General features: G+C 27.5%; 2 protein-coding genes and 1 long non-coding RNA gene across 3 annotated transcripts; all 3 read right to left on the reverse strand.

Moving 5' to 3' along the window:
* Window positions 1-2,751: 2,751 nt before the first annotated feature.
* Window positions 2,752-7,677, reverse strand: LOC136090172 (uncharacterized). The gene is made up of 3 exons (XR_010643224.1): window positions 7,645-7,677; window positions 3,077-3,198; window positions 2,752-2,996 (listed from the first exon to the last, which is right to left on the reverse strand). It is a non-coding gene; the product is annotated as an uncharacterized LOC136090172 (long non-coding RNA).
* On the reverse strand, window positions 4,048-6,441 carry LOC101239379 (peroxisome assembly protein 12). Its single transcript, XM_065816850.1, has 2 exons — window positions 5,304-6,441; window positions 4,048-5,027 (listed from the first exon to the last, which is right to left on the reverse strand). The coding sequence occupies exons 1-2, from the start codon at window positions 6,075-6,077 to the stop codon at window positions 4,824-4,826; spliced, it is 978 nt and encodes a 325-aa protein (XP_065672922.1). The 5' UTR covers window positions 6,078-6,441; the 3' UTR covers window positions 4,048-4,823.
* Window positions 7,678-11,268: 3,591 nt separating the features above from the next.
* LOC100204264 (N-acylethanolamine-hydrolyzing acid amidase) lies at window positions 11,269-21,045 on the reverse strand. The gene is made up of 4 exons (XM_065816852.1): window positions 20,442-21,045; window positions 14,668-14,828; window positions 14,031-14,218; window positions 11,269-11,833 (listed from the first exon to the last, which is right to left on the reverse strand). The coding sequence occupies exons 1-4, from the start codon at window positions 20,917-20,919 to the stop codon at window positions 11,605-11,607; spliced, it is 1,056 nt and encodes a 351-aa protein (XP_065672924.1). The 5' UTR covers window positions 20,920-21,045; the 3' UTR covers window positions 11,269-11,604.
* Between the last annotated feature and the right edge of the window lie 2,967 nt (window positions 21,046-24,012).

The following is a 24,012-nucleotide window of genomic DNA, read 5'->3' on the forward strand; positions in this document are numbered from 1 at the left end:
CAAAAGTATGTCAATCTATGTCTCAAAAGAAGCAAAGTTATATAAAGTTATATAAGTTTCTAAAATGATATTCATTCGAGTCATTTATTAATAATATTATTAACAATAAAAATAGATATATAGACATCGAAAAATATTGTTTAGACCAAATGCATAAATAAAATTACCCGAGCAAGAGCAATTTCGAGTTTTCGAATTATTTCATTGTATTTTATGGTTGTTTGTTTTTATACGTACGGCATTAAAAAAAAATTGTTAAAATATTAACGCATATTGGGTAAAGAAATTTCGTAATGTCATTTAATAGAATATTTGTCTGTTAGGATTTAAACAGAGCTGAGCACAAATTAGTAACACTTTAACTGTTTAATTAAATGACTATAATTTTGCTTCGGTACTTTTCGACTTTGCTTTTCGCTAGGACTAACTGGGTATAAAAAACTGTTATTTTACTTCAAGCTAAAAAATGTCTTCCAAAAAATCGGTAGTTAAAAAATTCATAGGAAAAAAAGGAACATTCTTATGCAAACAGAAAAACTGCAGTATAAAGTATTCTGTTCAGAAAATTAGAACTTTATTTTATCTATGGAACCATTTAAAACGTGACCATAAAAAGCTACCCGAAGAAGCATCTAAAAAGCGCTTATCTGCTACAAAAAAAAAAAAAAAAAAAAAAGAATTCCGATAACATAATCAAAAAGCGTCAGGCTCTTCATTAAAATTACATTATATATTCGAATCTTAAGTAGTGGTATGGTTGATAATCTATATAATAGCTTCCAAAAAAGTATAAAACTGCAGATTATCTCCAAACCTAGCATCAGTTTTGAGTTCTTTAAGGCTGACAATAGCGATAACTTTCTTGTTTCTACTTGTAACTATATTTCATCCTCGTTAGTTTTAAAATCATGCTGTTTATCAGTTGTAAATCTGAAAATAATGGCTGTCACAAAGCTACTACTACCTGAAGAAATTATAAGAAACGTGCTATCGAAATTTGACTTGACTTCAGATAATATTTTAGGAGCTGCAACTGACATTACTTCTAGTATGTCGTGCGCACTTAAACTTTTTGGAACTGATTGGCTAGGCTACTTTGCTAACAAACTCTAACTTTGTGTGAAACCAGCTATTCACAACCAACCAATTCTTGTAGCATTAATCAGTAAAGCTTATAAAATAGTTAGATTTTTTCTCTCATCATCGGTTGGACAGCAAACTCTCAAAAAGTATCAGATTTCTTAAGGAATCAAAGCCTCCAATGGATGTGAAACGCGCTTTAACAGTACTTCTAGCTTATTGGGATGGATTTAAAAAAGTCATGGTTCTATAGAACTTACTCTAGTTAAGCGTAGACAGAAAAAAAAAACTGTATGAAAGCGCCACCGACTTGTTTAACTGAAACGCAAGTGAAATTATTAAAAACTGTCACTCCTATTTTAAATGCAGTATTTATTAGCTACGCGTAAATCCAACCTTAATGGAACCGTTTCCTTTGTCCAAGTTTTGTGCCAGGCTTTTTTCAGTATTTTTAAAAGTGGCATGATATGAAAATGTTTTGCTGTGTTATTTTTTTAGAAGCTTGTATCAGCATAGATTTTTTTTGAGTACTAGAATAGTTTAACTTTAATTCTGAACAGAATTATTTTTTGTAAAATTTTGTTTGCAATGAATTTATTGTTGTTTAAAACTTCCTTGTTGTTTGGTATATATATGCTTCAGGTATATATTGAAGAAATGCTAAGACTTTTTCTATTGTATTCAGACATCAGCAAAAACCTTTTTTCTTGCTACCTGCCAAATTTCATGAAAAAAAAGCACCCCTTGACACCCTACTAACTCACCCAAAATAGGTACCTATTTTTGAGTTCCGCTATACACCCGGGTAATTAGGGGATGATGTACCATAGTGAACATTTGAAGATTAAAAATGTTTAAATGTATATTATTGTATAAAATAATATTGAATAGAATATTTAAAGTATATAAAACATAAAAAATGTAAAAAATTTACATAAAAAATAAACATTTTTATGTAAAAAAGTCTAGATTTTGAATATATCAAATGGGATCCTTATTCTCCATTTAAAGACCTTAATTTGATACCAAGTTTTATGAATTTTGATAAGAATTGACAAAGTTATGATATTTTAAGTTAAGAAAAACTTAAAATTTGGTAACGGTTTCTTCAACAAATCCATATATCAAAAATTTGGTACTTAAAACGCTATAACTTTTTGTAAAATTGTTCGATTTTGATAATTTTTGCACCTTTAAAATAATGTTTTCAAGGTCTTTCCAACGATATAATCTGGTGTTTGATTAATTTAAATCAAACACCATATTGTTTCATGTCACATACCTATATCTGAAGCCACTACTATTCTAAGTGCAAAAAAAGCGCGAGCCTTAATTTAGTTTTAATGGTAACTAAAATCGGTCAGAGACAATTTGTTGTAACTGGCCATTAGATATTGAATAATAGTTGAGCAAACTGAGAGAGAAGTTCAAAATAACAAAAATAACAAAAAAATAATAATATATATAAAAAAAAAAATACAGTAACAACTCGAGGAGCAGAAGAAGGATAAGTAATTTAAACTATTGTAAATAAAACTCTTAACTTAACGGCACTGTACCCAGCTTTTATCGAGTATAAAAACGAAAATATAATAATAGTAATAATAATCATAACTAGGCGGGAAGTAAAAATTCTCATTAGCAAATTTTTAAAAGTTATTTTCGAGTACGTATTAAAATATTTTTAATTTTTATAACGAGAATTCATAGAAGTAAAAAATTTTACATTTTTTTTGTTTTTTATATTCCTAACATGAACCCATATTAAATTATTAAAATAATAGAAACAAATATTGATCTGTCATTAGTTTTTCTGCGAACCCCACAAATATTTTTCGCGACCCTAACTTTGAGAACCAATGACATAGGTGTAGCATAAAGAAATGCCAGTGGATGACTATGTATAAAACTTTCACCTAAAAATAATGATGGTTGAATTATAAAAGCAAATTTTTAATGGTAAAATGCTGAAAGAAATAAGTAAAAGCAAGAATACTCAGTAGTTTTGTTTTTGGTATTTTTTTTTACAGCAAGAATACTGTTTTAAAAACGTCAGTACTCATGTTTAGATCAACATACTTTAGAAACGTTATGACACCTTTTTTAGAACATGTCGATCTAAACAATTAGAAAAATTAATTTATGTTTGAATTAAAAAAAAAAAACTTTTAATAATTTCATCTAATAATCACTAAATGAAAAGTAAAATACAATCTAAATCTAGATAAAAACCTAAAATTTAATAAAGATTTTTATGTTATATATTATAAAACCTATACATTCTCCTTGAACATTTTTCTAAATGTATTTAAATGTTGTTTTACTTGTTTTAAGTAATATAGTTTTAATATTATCATACTATTATGAAAAGTTCAATTTGCTATACCTCCTTCCTTTAATGCCAACATCAAAAGTGAGAAAACTTAAATTTCAGTGTCATTTTATGACAAAAAATGAGGTATCTGCAAGACATTATTTATTGATGAAATTTAGCAAATAAATAGAAAATAAAAAAAAAGAAAATGTTTTTCAAAAAAGTACCAAAATACCTTCAATGACATCTTGATGTGTAAACGACAAGATATTTTTTAAAACCAATAAATCATTATAAAATTTAGTTTGAATACAAATAAGTGTCAAAAAGAAAGCTGAACTGTTTGTTTCACATTTTTTTAAAACAACAGAAAAAACATTCAAGTTGAGATATTCCTTAAAGGAACGCCACAAAATGTTAGTACAACATAACCTCAAAACAGACGTCAAAGAAAGTGGCACATAATTTTAATACTAAACTTGATTTCGTAAATCACAATTTCTGCATACATTATATATATATATATATATATATATATATATATATATATATATATATATATATATATATATATATATATATATATATATAAAAATTATTACTGATATAGCATTTAGCTTTATATTATGAAAAATAAAAATAACTGTAACTTAAATAATGATATTTTTATTAGCAAAACATACTCAATTAAAAACAAATGTAGTTTATAATAATTTATACTCTATAACTAATATAAATTAAAGACAAAACAAAAATCAAAGAACCAATAGCAATTTAGCATTATTTTGCTTAATAAATATTTACCTCCAAAAACATTAGTCTTATTTTCACTACTGTAAAACAAAAATAAAATGATAAAATAAAATAAAAAGAATTATTAGTTCAAAGGTTTAATGGTTTAAGTATGTGTTTTTATACATTTAAGTTCATGTTTTTTTGACTCAAGACCTTAAAGTTATAAGAGTTTAAATAGGATCTGGATGTTTTAATAAACATTTTTTTTTACATATTTAAGTACATGTACTTTACCCGAAAACATTTGAAACAAAATAATTAGTATAAAAAAATGGTATGTGCATAAACATAAAAAAGCATATTAAACATATTTAACATATAGTATTTATGGTATAAATTAGTATAAATTGATACATAATATAGTATAAATTGATACATTTTTTAAACATATATCCATAACATTGATATAAATCACAATACAATGATAGTAACAATATTTAAATTATTTTAAAAAATTAAAAAATTTTACCCTAGTTTTGAATAACATCTTTATATTACGGATTTTACCCATAATGCTTTTAATAACATAAAATAGATTTGAAATTGTATCGTAGAAAACATTAGAAAAAAAAACAAAAAAAAACTGAAGCAACAATAGTACAAAAAAGCAACACAACTATCAAAACTTGTTGTTTTAATTATGTATTCTTATCATGTCAGTGAATTCACAGGGTCGATATGTTATAGGACAGCATTTATGCTTTTCAATATAACGATATAAACATGCATAACAAAAAACAAAACCAGAACTAACAATTGTTGTAGGATTTGTATGAGGCAGTTGGCAGAGAGGACATTGTTTAGCTGAAGGTGGAAGTCTTAGAGTTGTCGATGCAACCTTAAAAAAACAGAAAACTGTAAAAAAAAAAAAATTCTGTATTGTACTTGCATCCAATTATATTTAAATTTAAATATGTATCTTAGTTATATTATACATGTCACATTTAAATTTATAATTTTATATTTATACTATTTTAAATTATTTTTATTGTGTTTTATTTTTAGTAAAGAATAAATCAAAACTTTAATTGTTATTAATTTTATTTATAAATTATAAACTAGCCCTTGTTTCTAACGAAAAATTAATTTTATTCTTAAAAAATATAGCACTTACCTTAGGCATTAATGGAGCAGATGGAAAAGGCAATGAAGTCGTTAATTTGGAAACTCCAGTCTCTTTATCGTAAAACATATCAACAAATTGTAAAGAATAAAAAATAAGAGGAGCAATCTTCATTACAATAGAAGCAGTAAAATCTGGAATAGAATGCAGTTTTTGAAACATCCCACTTTTTTTTTTAGAATTAATATCAGATGGCTTTACTACTGTTTGAACACCATACTTCAACTGAATACCAGCCATACGAAGTATTGGAGAAGGATGACAAGTGTAATTGAATAAGTACTGTATATAATTAATGACTCGAATCCATTTTATAAAAGTCAAAAGAATAGGATATAAATTTAAAAAGTATTTTTGGAATGAAGTAAGCTCTAAACCTAAATTTGAGTTTGCTAACAACTTGTCGTAATAATTTTGCAGTTTATCTGATATGTATGGTAACAACACAACTGATATTAATGAAATCCATTTAACATGTCTGAACCTAAAGGAATTCTCTGGAAGGGAACATTCACGTTTTAGTTGATAAAAACATTCAGTAACTGTACCAGAATTTCTACGAAAACTATACTCCTCAAGCACCATTAATAACATTGCAAATATTTCATCAGAATGTTTTAGCAGACTCTTTAGTAAAACAGGGTATCTCATTGTTAACACATTACAAAAATATGCCCATGCCGGTTTTAATGATAACCTTAATGACTCTTCAGCTGTGACATCGAATAAACTAGCACATTTGCTTGAAGTTAACTTAAATGCCATTTTCTCAGCTGTTTTAATTTTATTCTTGCATTTACAAAATCAGAGGTTTAAATTATTTTAACAATGATTATAACAAAAATAATAAAGCTACAAAGCTTTCTATCAATTATACTTTCTATCATAGGAGATCTATAAGTGAAGGGCAGAAAAGTAACTGATCAGTTTCCTTGATTCAAGGCTTGAATTGATAGACTTTTAGGGAGTTATAAATTCGTGCATTCCGCTAATTATATCAGTCGTTTTAAAATTCCGCTAATTATATCATTCGTGATAAAAATATTAACTAAATAAGAATTTTTTAAATAAAAGATACTAATTCTAATAGCTTAAGCTACTATTGTATGATAGATAGTAAGCTCAGAATATCTAATAAAATCCTACGGCCATCCCCAAATACTGATTGCACTTTCGATAACGCATCAGTATTCTCTGTAATACTATCGTATTATTACGCAACAGCTATTTAAATAAAGGTCGCTAATTTTACCTCCGGGCGCCGAATGAAAAGCGCTTACAATGTACGGAAACGTAGGGAAAACATAGAAATTTTATTTATTTTTTTCTGAATTTTTTTCTTCTTCAGGCATACCATATTAAGGTGCATTTATTATCGCGAAAAAAAGAAAAATATTTACAAAATTATTACGCATCAGATTAATAAAAATGCATTAATAAAACATTGATACAAACTTTAATATAAATTTAGGTATAACTATTATCTTGGTACAATAACTATTATCACTTATCTAGGATGCAAATTTAACACAAGGAGTGAGACATATATACTCAAAGCCTACTTTAAACCATACAAAATAAAAATATCGTAGGTACATCAATATATGGAAACTACACAGGTGTTGTAGCACACACTGATGACATCATACTTCTTAGTTCTACCATTTCTGGAATTAAAAAGCTTATAGCAGCTTGTAATATATACACTAACGCAAATTGTATAAAGTTGAATGCTGACAAGATTGAATTCTTGTTCACCGGTATATAATTAATACAACATTATTAAAGGTGCTTAAGGAATGAAGCTTACTCCAAAGTTCTAATATAGTTACAGAATGTCTTTATGAACTTAAGGGTAAATTTTTCCTTTCAGAGAATTCAAAGAATTTAAGAACCTAATCCGTTTTATATAAGTAAACATGCATCAGCTTGATTGCTTAAAAACAATTTTTATAAGCTAATTTTCTTGATTAAAAATTGAAAAGTTTAGTTCGCTCAACCAATCAAAATTAAACCTAATAGGCAAAATCTGACACTGATAGATTAAATGGAAAAATCAATAGTAAAAAATTAAATAGGCAAAATTTAGTACTAATAGATCAAATGGTAAAATTGATCGTAAAAAATTTAAATGGAAGTTAGATTTGCACTTATGTTAGTGTTTGTAAAATTATTCTGCAAAAATATTTTATTGGACGAGAAACTGTAAACCTAAAGTCACCTGAAAAAGAAGCTATTTTACTATCGATTAAGTTTAAATGATGAAAAATAAAATAAAGTTACTATAAAATTTACTCTTATCTATGTAACCATCTTTGGCGGCAAAACTTACTATATATACTTTAGATCTTTTCGAACATTCTCTTGTGAAAATGTTGCATTGTATTGAATGAAATATTTAAGTCACATTGTATTTATTTTTCGCTGTGTCACATTGTATTAATTTGACGGTTCACAGTGGGGTATCTCAAGATAACAGTCGATCAAAAGAGAATATTAAAAAAGTATACTTTTAACTATAAACCATGAAAACTTGAGAAAGGCTACCATGGTTACTTCACTATCATGGCTATCATCGCTAAACGACAATTTTGCAGTTTAGTGATGTAGACTTTTGATGAGCAACTTTAAAAAGTATTAATTAAGTTTGTATGCTGTAAAATTTTTAATTAATCATGATAAATGAATAAATAAGAAGATTTTCTTGAAGAAAATAAAATATCTCAACGCGACCATAAGTCTACCTGAATATTAAGGCCTGGCCGACCATAAAAAGTTTTTGAGTTGTTGAGTTTGACTAAGCAAGAGACGTAAAAGAAAAGCTTAAAGAAAGAAAATAACTTCCAAACAACCTATGCTTCCAAATCATCTAACCTATGTTGCCCAAAAAATAATTTATGCTGCCCAAATGAATCAGCGTGCTGTAGGACATTGTGATGCGTCTAGTATAGCGAAGGATATTATTTGATTACCGGAAATTGCAAAAAAATATAGGGAAAGTTTTACTTCCATTCAAACGAATATTATAAAAGAACTGGATTTTCAATGTTTTTTATACTTAATAATTTAAGTATAAAAAAACATTGAAAATCCAGATGCTCTTAAATTTGAATTATTAATGTTACATGCAAGAATTCGATTTTTAAAATTTTTTATTTTCATATTATTGCTAATTTTTTATGGGAATACATACCGCACTCCCATAAAAAAAAGGCAATTGAGAACACAAGAGAATAAAAGAAACATATATAAAGCGTATTCAAAGAGAAAATGAGGCTGCTGGTGGATATTTCGAAAGCAGTTTTTGTGTACTAATGGCGGCAGTACATCAAGATAATTTTTATCAGATCCTCATACTTCATCCCACATCACAGGAATTGACATTAGAGTAATTAAAATTTTTAGAAACCTCGTCAGCTGCATATAAAACAAATGTCAAAAAATTGCAACGTTTGCAGAACTGACAGCAGAACTTTACGTTAAAATTTATGGATGGTACACAATGTCTCATACAATGCATAAGATGTTGAGAAGAGTATAATAATTGACCAAGCTATACAGTCTGCTTGTCAATTGTTGGAAGAGACAGTTGAGTCTTGAAATAAACGCTTTCGTGATTATAGGCAGAACTGCATGAGGAAGATTTTGAGGGAAAATTGAAATAGGGATATCCTAAACAGAACTCTGTTAAGTTCCTATCCTTTATTGATTAGTACCAGAAAGAGCCTCAAGAATAAAAGTAAACCTTTTTTTTTGTACGTTGTGTACACATCTTTTACATATTGTATAAGCTTTATGAGCTTCAGTTTATTTTATACATTTTTTTTTCAAAATTTCGAGTTTCACACTTTTTTATATGATTATAGAAGTTGTAAACTTTTTTTATCTTTTTAATTTTTTATTTTACAAAGGGGAATGATGATAACACATGATTTCTTTTATTTGCCCCAGTCAGTTTATAAAATTATATATGAACACGATAACTGTATAAATAACATTGTAACATGTGTGCTTATTGACGGAAAAAAAAACTTTAATAAGCGATCATCAACGCTGAAATTATTTTAAATTTCGTGAAAATACCACGTGTTTTATTGAAGTTTTAATTATTCTTAACTACACACATGAGAGGGGGTTTTGATAGGTATTAGTTGCTTTATTTACAAAAATATTTTGGTGACAGTATATTTTCCTTCTAGTTTGTTCGGTAAGCTTATTCGATTAAAAGGGGCAATGGGAAGTCTGTGACTTTAAAAGTCCTTTATACTTTAGTCTAAAAAAATTCATTTTTTTTAAAAGATCCAATTAACTTTACCGAAACTTTAGTGTTCTTATTGTTTTGCCAAAACGTGTCACTTGGTCATTTTATCACTTGGTGTTGTTGTTCTTGTGACAATTACACCATTTGTTGTTGTGAAAATTACAAACATTATTTTTTTATATACATATTTTGAATTTTTTACGTTCAATTTTAAAATTTGAATTTTCTAACGTTCAATTTTATATTTTGCTACTCTAACGTTGAATTTAACGCTTCTCTTTTTTTTTTGCATCTCTCATTAATTGTGAGCTTGATGTGAACAGTTTTGCATCTCTCAATAATTGAGTAGTGTAAAAATGTTCAAAAACTGAGCGTTATAAATTAAACAATTTATCACAACAACTATTGTTGTGATAAATTTTTATTCTAGCGCATATGCGATGTAAAACTGTTATTCTAGTACATATACGAAGTAAAATTGTCTGAATATAAGCAGCCAATATTTGCAGCATTCACTTATATTTGTAAAGAAAAAAGATAACACCCATAATAAAAAGGATGCATGAACCCCATAAGTCGATGTTTTCTACCAAAGAAATGTTTCGGCAGTTGTTCTTGGTTCTAAGCAATGAATTAAACAAACACTAAAATTCGAGTCCAAAATCTTTACCGGTTTGCTTTATTTTGTGACAACCTGGTTGCTCAGATTCGAGTTTAAAAAAAATTTTAAACTTAATCTTGTGGCTTGGTTATTACTCGAAATGATTTTTGGTCGCCGGTTATGTGGTTGGGGATTTAGTACACTGAGGTTGAAGAAAGTCTACTCATAGTAACAGTATTTTAATTGTTTGGACAATAAAAAAAATGGGGATTGTTTATATGCTAACAAAGGCATTATTTAAAACCTCAATCTTTTTATAAAAAAGGTTTAAAAAAGTTATACTCAAGGGCAAATACAATATGTTTTGATGTTTCAGATATCATCTAAGAGATAACTAACTTCCAGACAGAGAAAACTCCAAACATTTATATGCTCATATTTATGTCAAATAAGGATGCAAAAAATTGCAAAGATTGGAAAAAAACCCTAAAAATTTTCTTACTTTTGCCCCAAACATAAGAGCAACAAGTTGATAAAATAGTATTTTATTATTCTGAACTAAATTTGTATTTATTAAAAAAATTTAAGTTTCATAAAATTATTTTTAGCAAGTAGTAGTGCACCAGTAGTAGCGCATCGCCAAGGTCAGTTTCAGGTCGGTTTTCAAAAACAAAAACAAAACAAAAAAAAAAAATTTTTTTTTGCATTTTTGCAAATTTACATATTTTGATTTGATTTTTACGTATTTAAATTTTTAAGTATTCTGTATAATTTTTATTTCACGCATATAACACACGTGGTGCATTTTACTGCAATTTAAATAACGACTTTAAACTTTATTAGAAATTTTTCTTGCAGTAAAATAAGAGCATTTTTAAAAGAACTCAACAAGCGCTGATTAAGATTAAGGCATTGTGTATTGTATTAAATTATCTGCGTATAATATTAACCTTTATTTATATTATATATAAGATTTATATGATATATAAGATTATAAGAATTTTAAAATTTGTGACTTATTTTAATTCTAAGCCTAACATCTAAAAAAAAAAAAACAGTAACATAAAAATAAATTGTAAAAACTTTTTTTTTACTCTTTTGATTATAACAAGTTTAAAAAATTATTAATTATAATAAAAATTATAAAAAATTATTAATACAATAATATTGTTTAAAATAAAGTTTTGTAATAATGAAAGCTTAAAATACATTACGTCAACTTTAAAAATATTAAAAATATTGTCGTATAAATATAAAGAAGTATAAACGAATAAATATAAAGAAGTAATTAAAGTATAAGTGCAATTAAAAGAATATATATTAAATAAATTTACTCATCATTTTGTTTTTTCAATAACAACATAAGAATTTAAAAATGAAAATAAAATTATTATTTAAATTTATTTCCTTGATTTATACTGAATTATTCCTTAATTATGCTTATACGAAAAATAATATTCAGGGTATTTAGCTGACATTAGCGTTGTATAAATTGTATCGTTGTTAAAAACCGGTGGAGTTGACAGTACTTCATTCATTCCATGTAATGAAAATTGTTCAAAACCGATTTTTAGCAAATGCTGTATAGCAGGATGACGTCTATCATCCCAGGGTGGAGGATTCAACCAATGGTCATAATTGGTTTGAACCAAAAACCAACTTAAAAATTAAAAAATAAAGGTTGTTACAGTTTAAATTCAAAACAAATAAATTTAAAAGTCTTGCTAATAAATTTTTGAACCTTTATAATTAACATAATGAACAAATAAATTGATAAGAATAAAATCTTAAGTCTAATCTATACAAAACGTATATTATTTATATATATTATAGTATATTATTTGTTAGATATATTAGTAGATAAAAAAGGTTATTAGATTTTTTAGGTTCCTAAAATGAAATAGTTTCTCTACTTTTTTTGAAAAAAAATTTTTTTATGAAAAGGTCAGCCAACATCATACAAAAAAAAAAAAAAAAAATTGACTCTTAAAAAAACAACTTTTTTTGATTTTGAAATAATTTTTTTACGGTAAAGTAACTTTTTTAATTAAATGAACAAAATTACTGTTATAACATTGTATCAAGAAAGAATACATTTAAAAGCAATAACTTAGGCCAACGAAAATATTTAGAAAACTTTTTGAATAAACACAGTTGATTTTATGATTTTGTGATCTTATGTATTTTTGGATCCTGAGAATATTCTCCGATGTGATGTATTTTGTTGTTATTGATTTAGTGACCAACAGTAATTGCCATCATATTTACATTCCAGAGTTCCTAGTAACGTTTTTCAATTTCTTTAATATCCTGGTAAAAATTGTTACCTTTAAAATCAATTAACATAATCCAGGTTGCCAAAAAAAAATCCAAAAATCAAATTTATATGAGCAGCAATATTTTCATAGTGTATTTTTGTAGAGTTTTTACCATTTTTGAAGAGCTTATTCACAACTTGCTAATACGATAGTCTTTACCATTTTTTAGCCACTTTTATTTCAAAGTTATAATGAAGCATCATTTTACGAATGTCATGTTCAACCAAATCCGCTTCTTTCACTTTGGTTTTTATTAATGAGAAAAGCTTTTACGTAAATACTTTAAACATTCATCATCTTCAGGCAAGAACTTATCTAAATGTTTTATTAAACCTAAATAAATTTGTAGAGGTTGTAGAAGATGCAAAGATATGCAAAGTATCCTTTCCTCATGGTGTCATGTTTTTTTTTGCAGATTAATGATTTAAGAACCATTGCTTTGCTGCTCCACTTACATATAAAATATGGAAACTAAGCTAACACTTTATTGGGGGGGGGGGGGCAAGAAGCATAATAGCAACCTTAAAATCTTTGCATATGATCAAACTCTGAACAGGTAGTTATTTTTTATTTATAAATACGCCATTTTTAATTATTTGTTATATTTTATTTCAATATAAATTTTTATTTTTCATTTTTCCCCAAGTTTTCACAATTATTATATATATATATATATATATATATATATATATATATATATATATATATATATATATATATATATATATATATATATATATATATATTTATATGTTATAGTTATAGCAAATGGGGCTCGGTGATATTTGTATGAATTTCAAACATTCTTTACCGACAAAATAAATTTTTTGCAACCACGGTTTTTACAACTATCTACAAATATTTTTTAACCATCAATAAAAAGTTTGTACAACCACAGTTAACTTTAATCACAAAGAGCAGCTAAGCAAAAAGTTGAAAAGTAAGGTTAAGTTGATTGAAAATGAATACCGGTTTACTTACCGGTATCGGTTGAGCACACAACAAATCTTTGCCGAACTCAACTTGTTTACACCCATCTATATTAAAGTTTAAAAAACTGGTGGGTGATATAACTTTATTCTTTTCCGATTTCGTAGTTTATTCAAAAAGTTTTTATTGTTGGCCTGAGAAATTACTATCCAGCAAATATTCCATAACGGAATTTCAGTGTACCTATATAAGAATTTTGAGTTGTTCATTATAGTTTTGTTCAACGGTTACTTAGAGAAACCATTAGTGGCAGCCGCCAAAAGTGGCTTGTCGATGATTAGCCTTTATCACATCACATGTTGGAAAGTTATCGGCTAGCCACATATTGTGGATGCCACTAATGGTCAACTAAATAACCGATAAGCAACACTTCAATGAACCTTTTAAAGTGTTCATTGAACAGTTCCACAGCAAATCCACTACAAAAATGTTTTCTGGGCAAGTGCTATAATAACCAACCACTTAGCTACCAGCTCGTTTTTTAAATTAACCTAATTTTGTCAGCAAATATTGTTAGTAAATATATTTACAGATTTTAAACATTTTACCCATATTCTGTGTCATTTAGGTAATACATTTCTTTAAAGTAATATTGCCCACGAGTTATTATCACGCCTTCGTTGGATGCAATTCCGCCAACAATAAAATAAAGTCGAGCAATCAAGTGTGCCTCGGATAACATAGAAACAGCTTCAGAATATGATGAAGCAAGATCAACAACTTCGCGCATTAATATCTAATTCAAAAAATATACATTTTTTTAATACATTTAAAAACATAAGTTAAAAACATTCAGTAAAAACTATTAAGGTAAGAAAATATTCATAATTTAAAAAAATTGATTTTGAGAAAGATAATAAAAAACAGCAACACAGTAGTTACTCAACTTATATAATTTTTTTATATCTGGTTATTATAGTTAAAAGACTTGTTACAGAATATCGCGGAAGGAGCCTATAACTAGGAAATTTGCGCAAGGGAGTGAAACTCCCGTTACTGAATCTAGCGCTTCAATAACTGTGCGCAGCTGCTCGTATATAAAACGAAATTGTGTGCTCTTATTATGAAAAATAAACATCTAAACCACCTTGCATGATCTCCTTTTACACTCATATTTTGGTTTGATTTTAAATAATCAACACCGTAGTAATTTTTTAACAAAGTTTTACAACTTGAAAAACTTACTGCAGCAGTTTTTGCTTTCCTATCAAGTATCGCTTCTAAGAAAACTATCAATTTATTTGAATTTAATCTTTGATTTAATGTAACAGTAAATTTGTTAGGTTTCATTACAGTGAAAAAGCCAACTTGTCCGATAAATGTAGTTGATTTGTAGATTAGATTACCTGTAAACAAAAACATTGTTATAAAAATATAGTAGAGTTATAAGAAAAAAAATTAAAGTAGAAAAATGTTATGAAAATGAACATAAGTATCAAAAAAAAATAAAAAAATAAAAATCAATTCAAATAGTTTGTAAAAAGTCGTTTAAAAACTAGAAATAGTTTTATAAATTTAAAGAAGCGTGTGCTAAAATTATCATTTTTGATCGATCTATTTTGACTACAGTAGTCTCTCGCTTAATTGCGCAAATTGAAGCGGTGCGCAATTAACTAGGAGTGCGCAAATAAGAAAAAGATAAGAAAAAATTTAGCAAACTAAATTATTAACTATATAAACAAATCTTTACTAAGAAATATATTATGCATTACGGAAAAAGTCATGAATTTTAGGCTGATATGCATTCTGCAGCTTTTCTCGTTTAATTTTCATATTTATTGACCGTATGATTGATGATAGTTGTTCGTAGCTATTCATTAATTTATCGTTGTCGTCTGTTGGCAAGCAATTAAAATGTCATGTTGTTGACATTTTAATTGCTTGCCAATATCAATCAGAGATAAATGTATAAATTCAATACCTAAGAAGTCTGTACCATCGTCTATCTCATCTTTATTAGCTTCTTCTTCATCAGAATTGTTACCCATAGCAACTGCATTATCTTTATTTTCTTCGAGAGACAAACAATCTTCAACATCTTCCTTGATTGCTTCAATATACGTAGGAGAATCTTCACAGTCAATTGATTCAAAATTGCTGATATCTTCCGAACTGATCATATTCCCTATTCCTTCAATTTCGTTCAGCAGCAAGAGCATATTAAAAGATGCGAAGTCAGCCTCCTCAGAGCATAATTCACTCTTAACTGGAAATCTGAAATAAGTCTGCCTTGTCAAAGCAATTTTTGAGAGATGAATGTTGAATTGATTTCCGAGCCAAATCGACATACTTAGCAGCGTCAAGAAGATGCGTGGGCTTCCCGTATTCAACTTCTCCTGCACCTCTTTTGCACAAAACTACTTTCTTTCAGACATTCCTTTGTATTTACATCGAGGCTGTTTTCTGATCTAATAACACTTTCAACAAAAAACTCAGTAAAAAATTGAAACACAAATATTTTGGGCCTAAACGCGCAATTAACTGGGATGCGCAACTAATTGGGTGCGCAATTAAGCGTGAGACTACTGTATACTGTTTTTAGTCGACCGCGTTTGACCACGAAATGTTCTAATTTTAAGTTTTTTAGACATTAAAAAATGTATTTTGACGTTAAACAGTTTCTTAGTTAGCTTTATTAAACTCTAGTTGATGTTGATCTTAAAAATCTAAATTAAACAATTTTTTTTTATGTATAAGTCTCTGTCGATCTGTGTATATAGAATCTATGTGTGTGTATATTGTTTATATTAACTGAGTATTTATTATTTTTCAAACTTAATTTAATTTGACTTGAATATTCAATAGTATTAATGATTTTCATGGAGTTCGATCAAAAATGATGAGGATTTTAAAAATAAATGGTATTTTAAGATTCTGAAGGTTCAAGAAAATGAAAAAAATTTGCTACAATGAGCCTTTTCAAACCCATCAATAGTTTAAAGGCCATTCAAAGACCATTAGTTTAAAAACCATTTAAAGACCACTCAGTTTTGTTAACCTAACCTGTTCCAGTCAAGGCAATAGTTCTAATTTTCAAATTCTAGAGTTTCAGTCACTGTATTTACACTCACTCCATCCAAAACAAGACATCTAGGCCAATCTCTCAAAAAAAAATGAAAAACTTGAAAAAATTGTTTCAAAGAAAATTCATAAATATTTAACAAATGAAAATATTTTTACATTGTACATTAAGAAATTTTTTTTTTTTAAATAAAGTTTATTTAAAAAAAAAAATTTCATAAAATATATTTCTTAAAATATATTTTATGAAATATATATATTTTAAGAAATATATTTTTTTAGATTATATAATTAAATAATTAATAAAATACCACCAAAAAAAAAAAGTTAGAAGTATTAGGTTGGATAAAATATTTTTAATTAATAAGTTAATCGAAAAACTTTCAGCAAAAAAATTTGCAACTGCTAAAGAAATAATTTAATATTATCTCTTTCTACGAAAATCAAAGTGTGATGAAAAAGTAAAATTCTTAGTAGATTGTCCTTACAAAAGTTCTTCTTTTTTACCTAACTGTATAGTTGATTAGTCCAAATGTAGCATACTACATAGAGATAAAAGATTATTCTGTCGTAAGAAGTAAAAAAAGCACATCAAAGTTAAATAGAAATAAATCAGCAGAATTATATAAGAATGATTTAGATTATTTAAATTCTGTTAGTTACACTGGCAAAAAATTAGGCAAGGAAATAGATGTTGACTTTTATTTTAATGAGCGTCATAATGTTCAAAGTTCTGTTCTTCTTCCTAAAAATATTCTTCAGTCAACCGTTCATACAGCAGTGGGGGAAGATATAACACCCAACTAAAAAAAATTGATTACTATTATTATTGTCATGGCTGGTAATTCTGTATGAAACATTAATTGTTCTAAATCCTCATCTTATAGAGCTGCAGAGAATAAAATATCTGTCAGGGCTAAAGAAATAAAAGAATACATGAAAAACACTGTAATATCATCAGATTTACTAACAGCTATACCCTTTAATGGAAAAATAGTTAATAAATTAACAGAGGGAAAGCAATTTAAGAAGATAGAATTGCAGTTTTGGTAATGATTGATGCGAAAACAGAACTATTTGGCATTCCTTCAATAGATTCCAGTTAAGAAAATAATCAAAAGCAAGTTATTGTAGAAGTGATGGAATTTTTTGGATTAAAAGATAAGGTTAAATGTATCTGTTTTGACACAACTTCAGCAAATAAAGAAAAATGATAAGGTACTTGCGTGGGGTTAATTTAACAAGTTCAACGTCCATTGTTGTTGATTGCATGTAGATGTCATGTAATTGAGCGACACATAGCCCATTTCTGGATGATTTACCCAAGCAGCAAAACTTCTAGTTCAGAAAACAAACTATTTGAAGTTCATCTGGAACATATATAATCAAAAACTAGCTGCTGTTTTGCTATAATGTGATTAGTTTAATGATGTTCAAAAAGGTTATGTTTTTGTTTTTATTTATTTCTACTAAATCTAATTTTTTAAAAGTAACATTCATTACAAATTTATAATATATTTAAAACCTTTTAGGACATAAATGTAAGAAAAGAATACCATAAGCTAGCTGAACTTACTTTAATGGTTCTATCATCAAATAGGTTTAAATTTCACTTACCGGGACCAGTTCACCATTCAAGATTTATGGGAAAAGGTTATACTACTTGAAATTGTATCTTTTAGATAATGAAATCCAAAACCTGTCTGGCAAACATAAAGAAAAATTAACTGGTATGGGTTTATTCATTTGTCTGTTCTATACAGAGTGGTTTCTAAAAGCAGAGTTAAGTTCTTTGGCACCAATACAGGTATCAGTCTTTTAGTATTTTTTTAATAAGTTAAAAAGCTCATTATTGATTAAAGTAATTTAAAATGTTAATCAATCTTATTTATTAGGATATAAAACCTAACTGGCAAATGAAAAGGTTTGAGGAATGAAGTCTACTTCGCCCTCAAGCTGTTGCAAGCTCTTCTCTCAGACATACTTGGTATCTAGATCCCATTTTAGAAGTTTTTGACTAAGCAGATAAAGAATGTAGGGAACGTGGTGATATGGCCAAAAAACTGTATAGTTAACAAAGATGTCCAAAGTGACAGTTTTCCTTTGGAGCGCTAGATAATGGACAAAGCTATATTGAATAGCCTCAACTTCAGTAAAGACGACCCTCCTAGTTTGACTCCATTAATAATAGAAAAGTCGTTGCTAATTTATGACATGCTTAGGCATGGAAAGGCAGAAACTCAATAGATGAAGACTCCACAAGAATTTTGGAAATTCAATAATTTTTATCTAGAATTTAGAGCAACAGTTAAGGAACTTGATGTTGATGTTGCTCTGAGAGGGCAGTTAAGTTAGTTGAAGACCTAATAAATAGAGCATATTCTGAGGAAAAAAGGCAGGACACTTTTCTCTTTACAAATAGTTATAAGAAAAACAGAAAAGGGATGAATAAAATAGACATCGAAAAAGCCGCTAGTACAAACACAAATAAAATCTAGTTTTTTATATACATTTTTTTGCTAATATCACTTCTTCAAGAAAGAATAAAAATTATAAGTTTACTGCGATTACTGTATTTTTATTTAAATAAAATTTACTATTGATTTAAAATTTTTAATAACCTAACAAATTTTTTTTTTTTTTTAGTTTAAGAAAAACCGTGTTGTTTTCACTATTGTGCGGCCGTGGCGCAGTGGTTAGAGCGCTTGCTTTATAAGCAGGAGATCCAGGTTTGAAACGAGCTCTGGACAAATTTTCGCGTCACGGTAAGGAAGGAGGCGTGAACTTCCTGGTTAAATGCACTTCCGCGGTGCTCTGTGACAAGAACGTTAGGACTTCTTGGGGCACCTAAATTAAAATTAAAAAAAAAACTATTGATTACAAAAAATATATCTTCTTTCCCTGTCCAGACCCTTTTTCTTATATAATTCCTGGAATAATTCCTAAAACTGATTATAAGTAAGAAATCAATATTGTAATGTATGAAAAATAAATAAAAAAATAGTGTACTTTTATGAGTTTCAAAAATATTTCAAAAATATTTTGTACTTTTATGAGCTTTCCTAAACATTTATGGATTTTAGGGTTTTTTTATACAATTTTTATAAATTTAAAATTTTTATGAGAATAAAGCCCATTTTATTTAGATTAAATAAGTCTTAACAAACATAAATAAAAAAACAAAAAATTTTAATGTCAAGACTTCCTACAAACAGTTTTAAAATTGGTTCAAAACGCCCCTAAAATTGCCCCATTTTTTCCCTGAAGGAACCCTTAGAATTTTCAAAAATTAAAAAAAAATTTTTTTTAGTACTAAATCATGGTTTGGGCAGATGATAAACTAGGGCTCTTTTTTTTTTTTTTTTGAGACATGACTTTTTTTTGAAACACCATTGGGTCTGGGAACAGATTGTCCCGTTATTGGAGCGGCCCTTTTCTTATATTGCTTTGCTCCATTATTATTTAAACGATATGATATTAAAAACAGAAAAACGAATATGAATTACTTTATTTTTATTAAAATTTATTTCAAAAAAAGAAATCATTCCCATATTTTGACTAAATCTACTTTTAATCGACTTAGTCGATTTCAAAAATGTATTAGTCGATTTTAGTCGACTTTAGAAAATATATTAATCGATTTAGTCGACTGTCGAATTATTTATTAGTCATAACAACACTATTTAAAAGTCCGTATAAATATATTTTGTGATAAAAGCCAGCTATTTAAACCACTTTTTTTTAGCTTCCTTAATTAGAACAACCTCAGATTTTCTCTTTTTTTGAAAGATAAGGCCAAGACAATGTTTTCATAAAAATAGAACTAAAAAACAATGGAAATTTATTTTGTAATGCTTATAAAAGATCATAAAAGTTTTATATAAAAATGATTAAATATTTTTTATATAAAAATGATTAAGTAAAAACAATAAATATACCTTTGTGCATAAATTCAATATTGGCAGTTAAGTTTTTTAAAATTTGGACTGTAAAGAGCTCATAATCGAGATTTCTTCCGTGAAATATTGTCCCATTCTCATTTTTGGCTACAATACTAGTACATAAAGCTCCAGCTTCATACAGTACATTGACTAGAAATACTTCTGGCAAAGTTAAGTTTAATCCATTAGCTACACCAACTAACTCAGATGCATATTCCTTAGGGAAATAGTTCTCTAAATGAAAAATGTTAATAGCTGTTTCAACAAGCTTAATATATCTTGTCGGAATCATTTTTTGAATTACGTTTCGTATAGCATCAGCGAATTGAGAGTATTTCTTAGTTATTTCAAACCATCGAAGCTCAGGTTTTGTTTCAAGATCGAGTATGTATGTTGGAACATTTTCATTACACGAAGAAGTGCTGATATTTCCCAATGTTGCCAATAGCATGAAACATAGTTGGAAACTTAACATTCTAAGCTATAAATTTGATATCATACAATTGTTATTAAAAGAATATCATTATAAACTTTTTTAATATATATTTATAAATCAAATGTAGTTTTAACTATCATCAAGCGTGAAAAATATTTTTGTAACGTGACACTAGATTTTTTAATTTAACATGGCATAAAAACAAAAACGCAATAAGTAAATAAAACCTTTTTAAACTTTTGACTTTGTTGATTTAAAGATTATTATATTATTTATTTCTGACTGATTTAATATATATATATATATATATATATATATATATATATATATATATATATATATATATATATATATATATATATATATATATATATATGGGAAGGTTTTAATAACCAAATTTTAAACAAAAAGAATATTCCAAATTTGATTGGAGAATGGATACAAAAAACCCTAAAATCTTAGATCACCTTAAACGTGAGGGCAATGAGTTGAATTACTTTTTTTTTTATAAATATAAACTAGTTATGTATTTATCCACAGATTTCAAATTTTATTTTTAAATTATTCAGTGTTCAGTTTTTACGACCATATAAAGAAATACCCCCCCCCCCCCCTCAGTAAAAACTGAACGCTTAATAATTTAAACATAAAATTTGAAATCTGCCGATGAATACATAACTAGTTTATAATTACTAAAAAATAAATATTTCAACTCATTGCCCTCTCCTATTACAGTATACAATTTTGCCCATTCTTCTATTACAGTAACTCTTACAGTAACTCCTATTACAGTATCTTTTTGTCATACATATGAACGTAAAAAAATTTGGAATATTCCTTTTGTTTAAAAGTTGATTATTTCAAACATTTAAAAACCTTCCTAATAATACATAATATATTATTCATTAAAACTTTATTTTTTCGTAACTTGAATTAAGTTATATAAATATCAGAAACTTAACTTTAACATTATAATTGAAAGGAATTGTTACAGCAAATTCGATTTTTTTTGTTGTTGTTAATAAACTTAAATTGTCCAGTTGCTTGATACAAAAATATAATTCAAAGTGTTATACATATAAAAGATTTATATAAAAAAATTTACTAAACATCTCCTTTTAATTTCAACACCAAATACAATTTTCTTTTAATTTCCTTTAACAAGTTTCTTTTTTTTGATTTTTTTAATAGAGCGAACAAAGTCCAGCACAATGAGTGCTAAATAGAATTGAGCTTTTGCAGATATTTTACATGCTTTTGTTTATTACCGTTAACCAAAACACACAAAATTTTGAATTTTTTTTTATAAATTTTTACCTAAAATATTCATTTCTCTTTTTTCTTGTTTAAAAACTAATTAATGTATGAAAACTTGTTTTTCCAAAGTTATTGCGTCCCGGATGGCTTTATTGATTTTCACTCTTTTTTCATCGAAAATGACGTGAAAGTTTTTACCGCAAATTTACCGCTTGGTTCCTTTGTAAAAACTTACTATAACAGTTGTAAAAAACAGTAACAACTGTTTGTAAACCGGTAAAAATCTTATTTGATATATAAAAAATTCCTTTTGCATGTGATCTTTCACCTGTTTTGTTAGACTCTATTTTTTAATTATAATGATGTTAATAAATATTCAAAAATAAGTCAATTTTTAGCGTATTTTTTATAGTAATTTGGATCTATTTAGGCATTAAATTTATTGAAATATCTAATTTATTCATTTTAACATAACTTTGTTAGAATTTTTGACTTTTTTAACGTGTAATTTAGTCTTTCGCGTCGACTGAGTAAAGTTCTTTGGCCACGAAGCGAAAAAATTTAAGCTCCCGAGAAACCATTTAAGTATTATTAAGTTACTATCAAAATACAATCCTAATTTACAAGTTGTTATCTAAACCAAAGGAAGGAGGCTTGAAGTTAAAGCTGAACTTCCTATTTATATGCTCCTCCATTCACTCCTCCTCCACCCGCTCCTCCTTTAAGGTGTTTTGCGACAAGACCGTAAGGATTTTTTAGAGTATTTTAATAAGCAGATTAAAAACAAAGCAAAATGTCTAACCAAGTTACTAAAATTATAAATGAAATAAAAAATTTTTTTATCCCTCGAAATAAGTATTCCCTATTACCTATACCTCGAAATAAGTGTCGAGGAAAAGTTCACTTTTAACATGGCTGGAAGCTGCCACTAATAAGTTTGGAGTTACTAGAAAAAAAAATTAAAAGGAGTTAAAGAGCAAGGAAACGGTTTACAGAAGACTTAAAAAGTTGTAGGTTGTATGAGAAAACAAACATGAAGATGGAGAAACTCCAAAGTGTCAAAGTGCGGGAAAAAAATTAGACGAATAACAATTTTTAGAGCATGCAGCTTCATATGCAGTAAAAGAATGTGACTTTTTTAATTTATTATGTTAATTCACCTCCCCAAGGCCGAAAAGAACTTCAGTCAAGGAGGCTATTTAGTTGTGGTTACAACTCTCTCTCAACTCTTTAACTCCAAAACGCAAACCTTGACAAAAAAAGCCGCTGCGCCAAGAAATATGTTGCGTGGTACCACCAAGGATATGGTGGGTATTAAACTGGGAACTTTTTTCTCACAAGATAAGCGCTCAACCACTACAATACTACCGCATGACTTTGTTGAATGACGAGTTCAGAGAGAATGAGTTTTGGTTGATGGAATAAGAGATAATAGCTTCTTTAAGCATCGACCATGATAGCACTTATAAAAAAGAGAAAAAGACGCAACTTTACGACGATGAGAGATTGACTCTTTGATGATGAGCTACAACCTTTATTATCGCTTTATTTCTATATAATGACTTCACAAAATTACAGTAACATATATACAGTTTCTTTAACATCTCCATCTCGAAGCATATTCAAGTTTGGCAGATTAAGAAAGGTCCAACTACGTTTGCAATGTGTTTTGGGACCTTTTCTAAAAGAGAATGAGCATCATTCGAAGAACCAGCCCAAATACAAAAACAGTATACTTACAGAACGAACTTAGCAATTGATTGTATATATAGTTTCTATGAGAGGTCAGTAGTGGACGATAATCCAAGAAGACGTAAAAAAGGAGGACTCAGTGAGAGGGTTTCCATTCATCAATGTCAGCAGTATTGTGAGTTT

The sequence above is a fragment of the Hydra vulgaris genome, chromosome 13 (genome assembly GCF_038396675.1).
Source record: "Hydra vulgaris chromosome 13, alternate assembly HydraT2T_AEP".
Lineage (NCBI taxonomy): Eukaryota > Metazoa > Cnidaria > Hydrozoa > Anthoathecata > Hydridae > Hydra > Hydra vulgaris.

Excerpts from the sequence above, each read along its gene's own strand:
- LOC101239379 (XM_065816850.1), bottom strand. The coding sequence starts at position 6,077 with ATGGCATTTAAGTTAACTTCAAGCAAATGTGCTAGTTTATTCGATGTC. Across the intron at positions 5,028-5,303 it reads CTGCTCCATTAATGCCTAAG|GTTGCATCGACAACTCTAAG; the intron begins GTAAGTGCTATA and ends TGTTTTTTTAAG.
- LOC100204264 (XM_065816852.1), bottom strand. The coding sequence starts at position 20,919 with ATGTTAAGTTTCCAACTATGTTTCATGCTATTGGCAACATTGGGAAAT. Across the intron at positions 14,219-14,667 it reads GGAAAGCAAAAACTGCTGCA|ATATTAATGCGCGAAGTTGT; the intron begins GTAAGTTTTTCA and ends TTTTTGAATTAG. Across the intron at positions 11,834-14,030 it reads CTAAATGACACAGAATATGG|TTGGTTTTTGGTTCAAACCA; the intron begins GTAAAATGTTTA and ends TTAATTTTTAAG.